Source organism: Schistocerca cancellata, chromosome 1 (assembly GCF_023864275.1).
Source record: "Schistocerca cancellata isolate TAMUIC-IGC-003103 chromosome 1, iqSchCanc2.1, whole genome shotgun sequence".
Lineage (NCBI taxonomy): Eukaryota > Metazoa > Arthropoda > Insecta > Orthoptera > Acrididae > Schistocerca > Schistocerca cancellata.
The window spans coordinates 734,350,645-734,366,352 of NC_064626.1; the positions used below are offsets into that span (position 1 = coordinate 734,350,645).

Sequence of the window (15,708 nt, forward strand, 5' to 3'; positions counted from 1 at the left end):
GAAATCATGACTAAGGCCTCAGAGAAATTTTGCCTTTGGAGACTCTGAAAATTTCTCAGCTGTGCTCACTTAGAATGATTCTTGACTGGCGTGACTCTCATAAATTTTTCTCTTATGGCCTTAGAAGAAATGTATGTTAAGGGATTTAGAAAAATTCCACTTCGTCAGACTCTGGCGAATTTCGTCTAATGGGACTCAGAACAATCTCGTCAAAATGGGCAGTTGGTCGAGCATCTGAGATCCTAAATTTCCAATGAGAACCATGTTAATCAGCCCTTTTCAGCGCTAACGACGTGCGAAGTCCGCTGGGCAACCACCACGTGGTGCACATGGGGTTCCGCTAATGGCGACGGTATTTCCTTTCAGGTTAATCACTACTGAAGAGTTTCTAGGCCGTTTCAAGTTCACGAAAATTTAACCCGTGGACAGAGATCAGAAACCGTACAAGATCTTCATTGAAAATATTTCCCGATCTCGCTTCGTTTTAGAGATAGAGGTAAGCTGAAGTTCCTCTGGCCACAAATCATCGGTTTGTCGAAAAAAAATGTTCCCTACGAACAATGTGTATTTTTTTCAAGTAGAATACGAATATGGAATAAAAATAGGGGTTACCATTTGCAAAAATGTAAACAGGGTTCAACGTCATATCGAGTTAAACATTACAATTTTTATTTTATTTTATTTTATTTTTTTTTTTTTTTTTTTGCAGAATTATGCGTTCCATAGATATCGGCAGGAATAGATTAAACTGGGACACTTCAAACATTACAACTTTTTTTTTTGCAGAATTATGCCATTCCATTGATATCGGCAGGAATAGATTAAACTGGGACACTCTCTATAGTAAAATAATTAGAAAGAAATATGAGCTCACGCCATATTCCGCTTTTAACATATGACATGAGCGCATACCTGATTCGATTTATTTTCCTATATATGACTAGGGTAGTCAATTTTTTTTTGCCGTAATCGTGGCACTCAGTACCCACTTACCAACACTGTGCTAATCAATCTGAAGGTGTTTTGTACTATGCCGAACGCGCGCCATGAATAAATAAAGAAATAAAACCAATTCTGTAACGAAGACTGTTGTTTTCACCATTAACTACGTGTTCAGTCGGACAGTAAGTCGAGTAGAGGAGCAGGGAGGTAGGCTGCAGGCACGTACCCGGTAGTGGAAGGGCAGCGCCGGGTCGACGGCGAGCCGGTCCCCCCAGCAGAAGGGCCTGGGCTCCTGCTCGCTGTCGCCGGCGCCCGCGAACTTGGCCAGGAAGCCGTCCGCGCCGCCCGACAGCGGGTCGCCGCCCGCCGCGCGCCGCCACCGCCTCTGCAACACGGCGCGCACGCTCCAGTACAGGCCGCACCTCGTACACGCTGCAGGCTGGGAACTGCGACTATCTCTGACGGTTACAGACAGGGTAACGTCATCGACAGGCACCAACATCAGACGCCATTGCATTCCTCACATACGACTTCACCGTTTACCCAGCAAACTTGAAACGGACCTTTTTTTTACAAGTTAGCCAGCCCAATTTTTTAAAAAAATATATGTTTTAATCGGAGTATCAGGCGGCCACTGGCGTAACTGAGTCAGCAAACGGTGGTGATAAACGAACACTCGCAAATGTAATCGATTGCCGGCCGCGGTGGTCTAACGGTTCTAGGCGCTCAGTCCGGAGCCGCGCGACTGCTACGGTCGCAGGTTCGAATCCTGCCTCGGGCATGGATGTGCGTGATGTCCTTAGGTTAGTTATCTTTAAGTAGTTCTAAGTTCTAGGGGACTGATGACCATAGATGTTAAGTCCCATAGTACTCAGAGCCATTTGAACCATTTTTTGTAATCGGTTATCATCTACAGAAGATTTAAATATTTTTATACTTTCTATTTGAAACAGATAGTTGAATTCCACACACAACCGCGACGTATTTTCGTATTTTAGGCTCTGAGGTCAAAGATTACTTCAATTTTTGTAACAGTTTAACATCTCTGAGACAGTTTGAATCACCCTTTCCGTCGTATCCCACTCATCACTACTTCGGTCCTAACTTAATAACGAATACAAAAAGACGAGTGATACTAAAATCAAATTTTAAACTATAAAAGACCTCCAGGTGCCGATGTATACGCTGACCATAATTTATTGATTATGAGGTGCAGATTAAAACTGAATAAATTGCTGAACGGTAAGCATTTATGGAGCTGGGGCCTGGATGAGATGAAAGAACTAGAAATTGTTCACAGTTTCAAAGAGAGCATTAGGCAATCATTAACCTAAACAGGTAAGTAGGCCAAATGAAAACGAATGGTACACTTTAGACACGAAATTGTTAAGGTAGTAGATGATAAAATACGCAAGAAAGACAAGATCCAATACAAACACTCGGATTACCCAGGAGGTACTCAATCTAAATGACGAGAGAAGCAAATATAAAGGAGCAAAAAATGATTCAAATGGCTCTAAGCACTATGGGAGGTCATCAGTCCCCTAGGCTTAGAACTACTTAAACCTAACTAACCTAAGGACATCACACACATCCATGCCCGAGGCAGGATTCGAACCTGCGACTGTAGCAGCAGCGAGGTTCCGGACTGAAGCGCCTAGAACCGCTCGGCCACAGCGGCCGGTGCAAATGAAGCAGGTAAAGACGATACATACATCTAAAAACCAAGACTGACAGAAACTGCAAACTGGCAGAGCAGGATGAAAAGATAAGACACGCAAGGCATGAATAAGTAGTGAACAGGAAGACGTGCCTATAGAAAAATGTTTGGTTTGTGTGCCGCACAATGCACGGTCGTCAGCGCCCGTACAAAGTCCCAATTTTTCCACAGTCCAATCTTTTTCACAGTTCAATCTGTCCACTGTCACGAATGATGATGATGATAAAATGATGAGGACGACACAATCACCCAGTCCTCGGGCTGGGAAAAATCCCCAAACCGACCGGGAATCGAACCCGGGACCCGTGATCCAGAGGTAGCAAAAATAGCCACTAGACCACAAGCTGCGGACATAATTTAAAAGACTTTCAGAGAAAAGCCAAGCACCTTTATCACTGTTAACAACTCAGAAGACAACCACGTACTTGACAAAGAAGAGGGCAGCAATAAGATGCGGTACATGTGGGAGACGTTCAAAAACTAACGTAACACATTATTTTTCTTGACCAATTTCTGCTGAAAAACACTTTGAATTTGTTGTGGGACAGCGTTGAATATTTCCGCTTCAGGCCCTAGAGTTTTATGAAGATCCGACAGGTAGCGGTGCTATATGTAGCTTTCAAAATTTCGTCTGTAACAGAGGTGCGTTCCAAGCAGAGGGCTCTCAATGAGTTTCTTTCGGCGGAATACCAGAGAATCAAAGATATTCATAGCGGCTTGCAGAATATCTACGGGGATATGACACTGAACAAAAGCACGGTGAGTTGTCCGGCGATGCGTGTGTCATCATCGCAACAAGTGCTGGCCGACCGCAAGTAAGTATGCCTCATGCAATACTGGAACATGCCAACACTCTCATTCGAGGTGATCGACGGATGCAAAGGAACACCTCGCTGCACAACTGGACATCTCTATTGCTAAAGCTGACACACTTGTCCATTGTCCACTAGTTGGGGTATCAGAGGTGTCTGTCCGCTGGGTTCCTCGCCGCCTGATAGATGACCATAAAGAGCAACCAAGGACCAACAATATAGAGTTGCTTGCGCGTTACGAGGTTGATGATGTTAATTTTTTGTCGAACTTCGTCACAGGCGATAAAACATAGATTCTTCGTTCCGAACCAGGAGGAAAATGACAATCCACGTGGCATCACACCACTTCTCCCGCGAAGAAATTCTGAAGGTATCAAGGGTAAAATACATGGATGGAAAAATTATCTACAAGCTGTACAGAAATCAACCTGTAGTTATATAAATCCAATGTCATGAAAGAGGAGCAGTAGTTGAACAGGGAACGAGAGTTGTAGAATATTGCCGATGTCATCCAACCTGTACTTTGAAAATGAAACCACAGAGAAACCAAGGAGAAATTTGTGTATGGAATTAAAGTTCAGGGTGAAGAAATAAAAACTTGAAGGTTTGTCTATGACATAGTAATTCTGTTACAGACGGTAAAGTACTTGAAAAAGCAATTACCGGAATGGACAGTGTCTTGAGAAGAGGTTATAAGCTGAGTATCAAGTAAAACAAGGTGATGGAATACAGACGAATTAAATCAGGTTATGCTGAGGGGATTAGATTAGGAAATGGGTGTAAGGAGTGTGTCAGAATTCTACATTACACTGAAAACAGTATAGCAAACTTCACGCTATTCTTTGCGTTGCGTAAGCAATCAGATATCGATAGTAACAATCTGAGGGCGAAATGTGGGAGATCGATTCTAAGCATTGTTGTGAGATGAGATGTGTCTGCGAGAGTGGAAGTGGTAGTGTCGGTCGAGAGCTCGGAGACAGAAGACGTGTCATGCTGCCCTCGCGTCGGTGATGGCAGATCTTACCAAACTCAAGGTCTGATTTCATTTGTATAGCCAGGGGAGATTTAGATGGCTTAACTACGCTTGTATATGGAATTCAAGTTAAAATTCGCAAGCATAGCGCAAAATCAATTGCAGGGTTAGGCTCGTGATTGTTAGTCCGAGTTTGCAATAATACCATGTTTGCTTGTCAGTTAAAGAAGCCTCCTTATCCTCCAAATAATAATAATTATTCTCCATATCTAATTAATAAATATAATGTGGTTATTAAATGTCAATTTAACTTTGAAATTGAACTGACTTGTTAACCTGGCACTCAGCCATTATTGATACCTATGTCATTGTAATTGTCGTCGTCTATTATTGGTTAATACAGTAAACAGTTTCAAATGGCTGCAGCTTATGGTAGTTATTCGGAGATGAAGAGGCTTTCACAGGATAAACTTTGGTGGAGAACTGCATCAAAACAGTTTTTAAGAAAAAATACGTTCGTGTGTTTTTTATTAGTGCTATCGGCTCAAAGGAAACAGAGTTCGATGCCTGGGAAACGGGGAGAGGGGACTTCACGTTACTAGCATTTGCCTGTCAAGAGGCTGAGACATACTGAGGTACAGTTCCTGATGAATAAGCTGGAATGTTTTACGGAGTGAGGGCACGTGAATCTACTGACAGTAATTTGTACGTGGGGTGAGGACAGTAAACTGCTTGGGAAATGGTTCAAATGGCTCTGAGCACTATGAAACATAACATCTGAGGTCATCAGTCGCCGGCCGGTGTGGCCGTGCGGTTCTAGGCGTTTCAGTCTGGAACCGCGCGACCGCTACGGTCGCAGGTTCGAATCCTGCCTCGGCCATTGATGTGTGTGATGTCCTTAGGTTAGTTAGGTTTAAGTAGTTCTAAGTTCTGGGGGACTGATGACTACAGATGTTAAGTCCCATAGTGCTCAGAAGAATTAGTCATCAGTCCCTTAGAACTTAGAACTGCTTAAACCTAACTAACCTAAGGACATCACACACATCCATGCCCGAGGCGGGATTCGAACCTGTGACCGTAGCGGTCGCGCGGTTCCAGACTGAAGTGCCTAGAACCGCTCGGCCACATCGGCCGGCAAACTACTCGTGAGAGGGGTGGGGGTGAGAGTATTTGAATATTTGATAGCTTTAGTTCACGCTGTCTACAATCATTTCCGTGAACATCCATAACAACAAGAATAGAACATTGCGCTGCATAATCACTCATTACAGAAGCCACACGACTCAGAGACACACTCTACAAACTGCGATAGGGTATGCGGAGAGATTCACCATCAATAACTTCAGTATGTGATTCGAACATCCATGACACTGAGTCGCAACGTATGGACTAGAACTAACGACTAAACAGAAGTCATATCTTACGTGCATCGTCATTTGGCGACAAGCCGTTCTTTTTATTTTATTTATTTATTTATTCTTCCGTGGGACCAAATTAAGGAGAAGTCTCCATGATCATGGAACGAGTCAATACATGAAATTATAACACGATATTAGAAACAGATAAAATGAAATATAAAAAAACATATTCAGGTGATAAGTCGTAAATTTAAATAAAGAAAATCAACAATGTAACACTGGAATTTGCTTAATTTTTTAGCTCTTCCAGGAGCTCCTCGACAGAATAGAAGGAGTGAGCCATGAGGAAACTCTTCAGTTTGGACTTAAAAGTGTTTGGGGTACTGCTAAGATTTTTGAGTTCTTGTGGTAGCTTATTGAAAATGGATGCAGCAGAATACTGCACTCCTTTCTGCACAAGAGTCAAGGAAGTGCATTCCACATGCAGATTGGATTTCTGCCTAGTATTAACTGAGTGAAAGCTGCTAACTCTTGGGAATAGGCTAATATTGCTAACAACAAACGACATTAAAGAGAATATATACTGTGAGGGCAATGTCAGAATTCCCAGACTATTGAATAGGGGTCGACAAGAGGTTGTCGAACTTACACCACATATAGCTCGAACAGCCCGTTTTTGAGCCAAAAATACCCTTTTTGAATCAGAAGAATTACCCCAAAAAATAATACCATACAACATAAGCGTATGGAAATATGCGAAGTAGACTACTTTTCGTGTTGAAGTGTCACTTACTTCAGATACTGTTCTAATCGTAAATAAAGCAGCATTTAGTTTCTGAACAAGATCCTGAACATGGGCTTTCCACAACAGCTTACTATCTATCCGAACTCCTAGGAACTTGAACTGTTCCGTCTCGCTTATAATATGCCCATTCTGTCAGGTCAAAATATCGGTTCTTGTTGAATTGTATGTTACAAACTGTAAAAACTGAGTCTTACTGTGATTTAGCATCAAATTATTTTCCACATGCCACGAACTTATTTCATGAACTACATTTTTGACTGGCTCTGAGCACTATGGGACTTAACATCTATGGTCATCAGTCCCCTAACTAACCTAAGGACAGCACACAACACCCAGCCATCACGAGGCAGAGAAAATCCCTGACCCCGCCGGGAATCGAACCCGGGAACCCGGGCGTGGGAAGCGAGAACGCTACCGCACGACCACGAAATGCGGGCTACATTTTTGATTCTGTTTCAATATTACACACAAAATCCTTCACTACCAAGCTGGTGTCATCAGCAAACAGAAATATTTTTGAATCACCTGTAATACTAGAAGGCATATCATATATATAAATAAGAAACAGCAGTGGACCCAGCACCGAATCTTGGGGAACGCCCCACTTGACAGTGCCCCATTTGGACTGAACATCACTACCACTCTCAATATTACGGAGAATTACCTTCTGCTTTCTGTTCTTAAAGTAAGAGGCGAACCAACTATAAGCTACTCCCCTTACTCCATAATGGTCCAACTTCTGCAGTAATATTTTGTGGTCAACACAGTCAAAAGCCTTCGTTAAATCAAAGAAAACACCTAGCGTTCGCAACCTTTTATTTAATCCGTCCAAAACCTCACAGAGGAAAGAGACTATAGCATTTTGAGTTGTTAAGCCATTTCTAAAACCAAACTGTACATTTGACAGAAAATTATGTGAATTTAAATGCTCCAGTGACCTTGTATAGACAACCTTCTCGATAACTTTAGCAAACACCGATGGCATAGAAATAGGTCTAAAATTGTCAACGTTATCCCTGTCTCCCTTTTTATAAAGTGGCTTCACTACCGAGTACTTTAATCGGTCAGGAAACCGACCACTCCTAAAGGAAAAGTTTGAGATTATTTTCAAAATGAACGTGCGATGTGTTTCGGGGAAGTATAATACCACTTTGTTTTTAGTACACTTCCCATCGGTCAGGAAATGACGTGGAGATTTCCATCCAAATGCGGGATGTTGGCGTTGAGGAGGTGCCCGCCCACGGGCTTTCATTGAAGCGCTGCTGGTGCGAGTGCTGGAGACGCGCACGGCGGGCGGTGGCAATGAGGTGTCCTTGGACGGCCCGGCTGGTAATTGCGCGACGCGCCCTTCTTAAAGAGTGTCCGTGCCGCGAATACTGGCAGGCGCCCAGCCGCGGAGCCCTGGGGAGGGGAGCGGACCGTGCAGTACCGAGCCCTGCTGCTCGCTGCCTGGCCAGCTGCTGGCGGCGCCTGCCATCGCAAGGTTTGAGCTAATGAGCACATACAAACGTGTTGCAACTGCTGTCGTCACAGATCTTGCGCCCAGAAAGGAGCCCGTTGCGGAGTAACCACAATTGTGGCAGAACACGATACACTAGAGGGAGGCAGATGATAGTCTCCGTTAGCAAACTATAGCCGCTTCGTTAGAGAACAAGTTACTGCGAAAAGAATGAAACGGAACATGAAACTATAGCCTCCCATCGATTTAGATACAGTCAGAGACCGACTAGTTTAGATGGACGAGGACAAGGAAGGAAATATAACTCTTTTTTGTAAGTACTATCTCAGGTTTTGCATAAAGTTATTCCCTGTCAAAGCTGCAAAAGTTATTAATGGGTAACGTGCGTGGTAAGGAAACAATTCTACGTCCTCTGGGTAATGTGAGGTGAATGATGTAAAGTGTTAGCTGTACTGTCAGAATTTACAGTCATAATAATAATAATAATAATAATAATAATAATAATACATTATGTATTCTGTATGGAGTATGCAACAGCGAGTTTTGCAAAAGCAGTAGCTGCAACATAATCTCAAATGAATGTGGACGTCTTGGACCGCTACACAACGGAAGTCATTTTCTTACAAATTTGCAACAGTATAAGAATAACAAAAAAAGGCTAGAAGTGCCTTGCAACTAACAGGATTAATTTCACATTTATGCATTACCGTTAGAAACTGGTACTACAACGGATTGTCATATCTAGTCAGTGATTTAATATGCCATTTACCAATATACAGAGGGGTCCAAAAATGTATCCACTGTTTAAAAGTCCATAACTGGCAAACTAATTGACGGAGTTGTCTCATTTTTGGTGAAAGTGTAGCTTATAAAGTCCTACTTAAATACAAGGTGTTACAAAAAGGTACGGCCAAACTTTCAGGAAACATTCCTCACACACAAAGAAAGAAAATATGTTATGTGGACATGTGTCCGGAAACGCTTACTTTCCATGTTAGAGCTCATTTTATTACTTCTCTTCAAATCACATTAATAATGGAATGGAAACACACAGCAACAGAACGTACCAGCGTGACTTCAAACACTTTGTTACAGGAAATGTTCAAAATGTCCTCCGTTAGCGAGAATACATGCATCCACCCTCCGTCGCATGGAATCCCTGATGCTCTGATGCAGCCCTGGAGAATGGCGTATTGTATCACAGCCGTCCACAATACGAGCACGAAGAGTCTCTACATTTGGTACCGGGGTTGCGTAGACAAGAGCTTTCAAATGCCCCCATAAATGAAAGTCAAGAGGGTTGAGGTCAGGAGAGCGTGGAGGCCATGGAATCCATCGGTCAGCGAATCTGTTGTTGAGAAGCGTGCGAACACTTCGACTGAAATGTGCAGGAGCTCCATCGTGCTTGAACCACATGTTGTGTCGTACTTGTAAAGGCACAAGTTCTAGCAGCACAGGTAGAGTATCCCGTATGAAATCATGATAACGTGCTCCACTGAGCGTAGATGGAAGAACATGGGTCCCAATCAAGACATCACCAACAATGCCTGCCCAAACGTTCACAGAAAATCTGTGTTGATGACGTTATTGCACAACTGCGTGCGGATTCTCGTCACTCCACACATGTTGATTCTGAAAATTTGCAGTTTGATCACGTTGGAATGAAGCCTCATCCGTAAAGAGAACATTTGCACTGAAATGAAGATTGACACATTGTTGGATGAAGCATTCGCAGAAGTGTATCCGTGGAGGCCAATCAGCTGCTGATAGTGCCTGCACACGCTGTACATGGTACGGAAACAACTGGTTCTCCCATAGCACTCTCCAGACAGTGACGTGGTCAACGTTACCTTGTACAGCAGCAACTTCTCTGACGCTGACATTAGGGTTATCGTCAACTGCACGAAGAATTGCCTCGTCCATTGCAGGTGTCCTCGTCGTTCTAGGTCTTACCCAGTCGCGAGTCATAGGCTGGAATGTTCCGTGCTCCCTAATACGCCGATCAATTGCTTCGAACGTCTTCCTGTCGGGACAACTTCGTTCTGGAAATCTGTCTCGATACAAACGTACCGCGCCACGGCTATTGCCCCGTGCTAATCCATACAGCAAATGGGCATCTGCCAACTCCGCATTTGTAAACATTGCACTGACTGCAAAACCACGTTCGTGATGAACACTAACCTGTTGATGCTACGTACTGATGTGCTTGATGCTAGTACTGTAGAGCAATGAGTCGCATGTCAACACAAGCACCGAAGTCAACATTACCTTCCTTCAATTGGGCCAACTGGCGGTGAATCGAGGAAGTACAGTACATACTGACGAAACTAAAATGAGCTCTAACCTGGAAATTAAGCGTTTCCGGACACATGTCTACATAACATATTTTCTTTATTTGTGTGTGAGGAATGTTTCCTGAAAGTTTGGCCGTACGTTTTTGTAACACCCTGTATATCACTGTAGGTGTTCGGAATGGTCACCATTAACATCCACACACAAACGGTGCCGCCGAACAGCAGCACGAACTACTGATTGCAACGTGTTCAGTTGGATATTTGCACATGAATGTACGATGGATTCTCGAAGTTCATCCAATGTGCGTGGCTTTTGTCGATAAACGACGTCCTTTAGTGTTCCCCACATGTAAAAGTCCACATGAGCTAGGTCAGGGGAACGTGGTGATTACTCCACAGCACCTTGTGTCCCTTGAGTCTGTATGGTTCAGGATTTCAAAAATTCCCAACATGCAGAAATACTGCTAGTAAAATTACATTCCTGATTGTTTGAGACATATGCATAGTGCTTTTTGCGAAATGAAGGTTTTTGTTTGCTTATTTTTAAAATGTCAAACGCTAGATAACAACGTAGGTTGCGTAGTACGTTGCATTTATCAAAAGATCATCGCTACTAGTAAGGTTTCCAGTACTTGACTAGGACGCAGCACATTTATGTACCGTAGTAATTTTTATGTGGCTGTCATTACGAAGCGATTGCTTTCTGATGTGCAGCTGGAAGAATTACTAAATGGATCTGACAACGGGGAGAATATTTGTGAAGAAGAAAATCGTAGCAGTGCCGACAAGCATTCGTACTACATCTGAATCAGACGACACTTCAGAAACTGATATCTCACATGGAAATGTGGAAGCGGTTTAGTCAAAAGACTGGCTTCGCAAATGCGACATTCAGTTCTGCACTTTTTTTTTAGTCACAATCCTCCTCAATGACCGTTTTTAATGATCACTCAACACGCACTGTATCCGCGTTGTAACTTAGCGCTGACGTTTTTCCGCCGCTTGCTCTGTTAGCGGTGTAAATCTTCGATACGGTGCCTCTTGAAACTGCAAACAATTCGGCTACCTTGGTAAGACAAGCACCCACCATATAAGCGCCGAGAATTTGCCCTCGTTCGAATTCGCTTAGCTCCAAGATAACACACTCACAACCGCACAAAAAAATTGCTGTAACCGCGACTGACACTTGCAACGTACTGTGGACAGGTGCTACTCGTGGTCAAATAAAACAGCACAACCTGCAGGTTTGGCTAGCATCTGCATTTATGCTCAAGCGAGCACTTCTCGCAGTTTTTCCACATTTTTGTCCAACTCCTGTAAAATCCTCTTTTCTAGCTCTTATGAACGATAATATTCAGACCGTTGTGATGAATTTGGAAATCTGTGGTAAGGTCTTATGCGACCAAACTGTTGAGGTCATCGGTCCCTAAGCTTCCCCACTACTTAATCCAACTTAACTTGCGCGAGGGACTCGAACCTCCGACGGGGGGAGCCGGGCGGACCGTGACAAGGCGCCGGTAGACCGCGCGGCTACCCCGCGCGGCGTTGTGGTGACTAGTACTGCGCGTGAAGTAGTGGAAGCAAGAAGTAGCCAACTGAAATGTCTGCTTACGGCTCCTGGTAATAATTGGCAGAAAGGATTGATTCTTCGAACAGCACGGTGCAGCGTTCGCAGCTCGCCGAAAAGAGGTCAATCGACGACCTCGCGAGTGTAGAAGACAAGTCTTCGACCTCGGGGGCGGAAGAGAGATTTCAGAGCGTATTTATGAGCACGTGCTCCGTTGTCGGAGGTATCATATCAGATCGTGGAGCCAGTAGCTAGCTGTAGGTAATATCGGTTAAAAGATACGAAGTTGCCGAGATTTAATTCACACCCATAAATTCAAGTTATTTCTGTAGCAATGTGAAGTATGGTGGTTTTTGTGTGTGACTTTCTTCGTCTTGACTTTAGAAAGTTACACTGTTTTATTCTTGTGGAAATTAGTCGCGGAATTTGCTAGAAACCAGATAGAGGTTGTAATGATTCTTTATTTACGTGACAATTACGACACTCCAACCCCAGTTCTAGATACCAGTAATATCTTACTACTTTTCTGCGAAGTAACAGACACATATTTGTGACAATATTCACATTTGGTTTTATTAATGTATAGGTACTGCGGTGTATCGATACATTATAGTGATATCGTTCTTGTGTGTATTCATTTCTGTGAGACTGTCATAATCTTTGACTTACTTGTAACTGTTTTGGCGCGAATGCACACAGAGCAGTCTTTGTTTTCACTTTGCAGAAGTTAAGTTGTTATTTCGCTTTGTAAAAGGACAGTCAAGTCTTGTGTTTGGTTAAAGTGGAAATTAAATATATGAAGATTGATACAAAACTGATTTCTTGATGATGTGATAAGTAAGAAGTATATGTGAATTTACAAGAAGTTTAATAAAAATGTGGATCGTGAACACCAAGTCAAAAATTATTTCTACCATACCATTGTTCTGATCTGGAATTGTTTGATCATTAAGAATTTCCTGAAAACGCATTTGTTAGGTCTTCAAATATTGCTAAAATACAGATCTGGACCTTCTAGCAGTCAAAGTGGAATCACCCTAGAATCAACAAGATGAGCCATAACAACTTCGACGAAATCTACGTGGGAATCCATTCAAGATAAGTGCCAAAATTAATGACTTTTTTTACAGTGACTTCATTATTTCCATTCTAACGATACCATCCACAGTCAATAACTTTGTTGTTGTCCGATAAAGCGAACATATGCTGCGTGAGCAACATTATTAATCTGATTTCTAACCTACTTTGCAAGTGGTGGTATTGTTACAAGGTGGAGCAAGAATTGTATGCGGTGAACATGTTTCAGTGGAATGGTCGCAGCTCATCTCGCAATCTTCCTGAGACTAGTTTCACAGCTACAGGGTTTTCTAGCGGGGCACAGTGAGGCTGTCGATCCTTACAATGAGGTGACAAAGATTATGGAATAGCGTTATACACATATACTACGTGATCAATAGTATCCGGACAACCCCAAAATTATACGTTTTTCATATTAGTTGCATTGTGCTGCCACCTACTGCCAGGTACTTCATATCAGCGACCTCAGTAGTCATTAAACAGCATGAGAGAGCAGAATGGGGCGCTCCGCGGAACTTACGGACTTCGAACGTGGTCAGATGATTGGGTGTCACTTGTGTCATACGTCTATACACGAGGTTTCCACACTCCTAAACATCCCTCGGTCCACTGTTTCTGATGTGATAGTGAAGTGGAAACGTGAGGGGACACGTATAGCACAAAAGCGTCCAGGCCGACCTCGTCTGTTGACTGACAGAGACTGCCGACATTTGAAGAGGGTCGTAATGTGTAATAGACAGACATCTATCCAGACCCTCATACAGGAATTCCAAACTGCATCAGGATCCACTGCAAGTACTAAGACAGTTAGCCGGGAGATGAGAAAACTTGCATTTCGTGGTCGAGCGACTGCTCATAAGCCCCACATCACGTCGGTAAACGCCAAAGGACGCCTCGCTTGGTGTTAGGAGCGTAAACATTGGACGATTGAACAGTGGAAAAACATTGTGTGAAGTGACGCATCACGGTACACAATGTGGCGATCCGATGCCAGAGTGTGTATATGGTGAATTCCCTGTGAACGTCATCTGCCAGCGTGTGTAGTGCCAACAGTAAAATTCGGAGGCGGTGGTGTTATGGAGTGGTCGTGGTTTTCATGGAGGGGACTTGCAACCCTTGTTGTTTAGCGTGGCACTATCACAGCACAGGCCTACAATGATGTTTTAAGTACCATCTTGCATCTCACTGTTGAAGAGCAATTCGGGGATGGCGATTGTATCTTTCAACACGATGGAGCACCCTGTGGCAGAGTGGTTACTCTACAATAACATCACTGTAATGGACTGGCCTGCTCAGAGTCCTAACCTGAAACCTATAAAACACCTTTGGAATATTTTGGAACGATAACTTCGTGCCAGGCCTCACCCACCGACATCAATGCCACTCCTCAGTGCAGCACCCCTTGAAGAATGGGCTGCCATTCCCCAAGATACGATCCAGCACCTGATTGAATGTGTGCCAGCGAGAATGGAAGCTGTCATCAAGGTTAAAGGTGGGCCAACACCATATTGAATTCCAGCATTACCGATGGAGGGTACCACGAACTTGTAAGTCATTTTCATCCAGGTGTCCGGATACTTTTGATCACATAGTGTATACAGATGGTGGCAGTACCGCGTACTCAAGGTATAAAAGAGATTGGCGGAGCTGTTATTTGTGCTCAAGTGATTCATGTGAAAAGATTTCCGACGTGATTATGACCACACGACTGGAATTAGCAGACTCTGAACGCGGAATGGCAGTTGGAGCCAGACATATGGCATATTCCGCTTCGGAAATCGTTAGGGACTTCAATATCCCGAGTCCTGCTGCGTCGAGAGTATGTCGAGAATACCACGATTCAGGCATTACCTCTCACCACGGATAGCGGAGTGGCTGACGGCCTTCACTTAACGACCGAGAGCGGTGGCGTTTGCGTAGAGTTGTCGGTGCTAACAGACGAGCAACACTACGTGAAATAGACGAACGTATCTGTTACGACGATATGACGACATCTGGCGTTAGCAGGCTACGGCAACAGACGACCGACATGGAGTCACCTGCGCTTTTTTCGTCGTTTGGGATTTTGTGCTGGGCGAGAGTTTCATTATAAATGCAAGCTAGGTAAGGGGCCGACGCCGTAGAGTACTCTTTGTAAAACCGAGTTGGGATTCTATCCCGATCTGCTGATTTATTTGCTTTCAAATCTTTCAGTTGTTTCTCTACGCCAGGAATGCTTATTACTATGTCGTTCATACGGAGTCTGTCCGATGGTCAAATGACGGTTTGTTTACACGATTCTCCTGTGTGAACGATTTCTTCAACGTGACATTTAAAACTTCGGCTTTCGCTTTGGTATCTTCAGTTGCCACACCAAATTGATCATCATGGGACTGAATGGAAGCCTTAGATCTGCGTTGCATTCCAGTGTGCGATCTCATTGCTGGGCTTAGAGACTTGGCCAAAAGCAAATGAAACGAGGCGTGGTAGACGGAAGATCTTCACAATATCAGCTGGTAGAAACATATGCACTGACGTACACGACAGGACCAGTAGCATGCTAAAAAGTGGGCTCTAAAATGCACCAGAATTGATTAGGGAACCAAAGACAGTTTGTGAGACTCACTGCCCGGCTGAAATTCAACGACGGCTGCCACCAACAACACGTCTATGGACTCCTCCTCGCACCATCACCATTTTGCGACTGTGTGGGGGTCCAGGA

The 15,708-nt window shown here is 43.7% G+C and overlaps 1 protein-coding gene across 1 annotated transcript in view; it reads right to left on the reverse strand.

The window, feature by feature from the left end:
- Nucleotides 1–15,708, reverse strand: part of LOC126185491 (cyclic nucleotide-gated cation channel subunit A) — a 358,388-nt gene that overhangs the window by 245,056 nt on the left and 97,624 nt on the right. Inside the window, exon 3 of the mRNA XM_049928133.1 lies at nucleotides 1,169–1,327. Coding sequence (XP_049784090.1) covers nucleotides 1,169–1,327 — 159 coding nt within the window. The remainder of the gene's footprint in view (nucleotides 1–1,168; nucleotides 1,328–15,708) is intronic.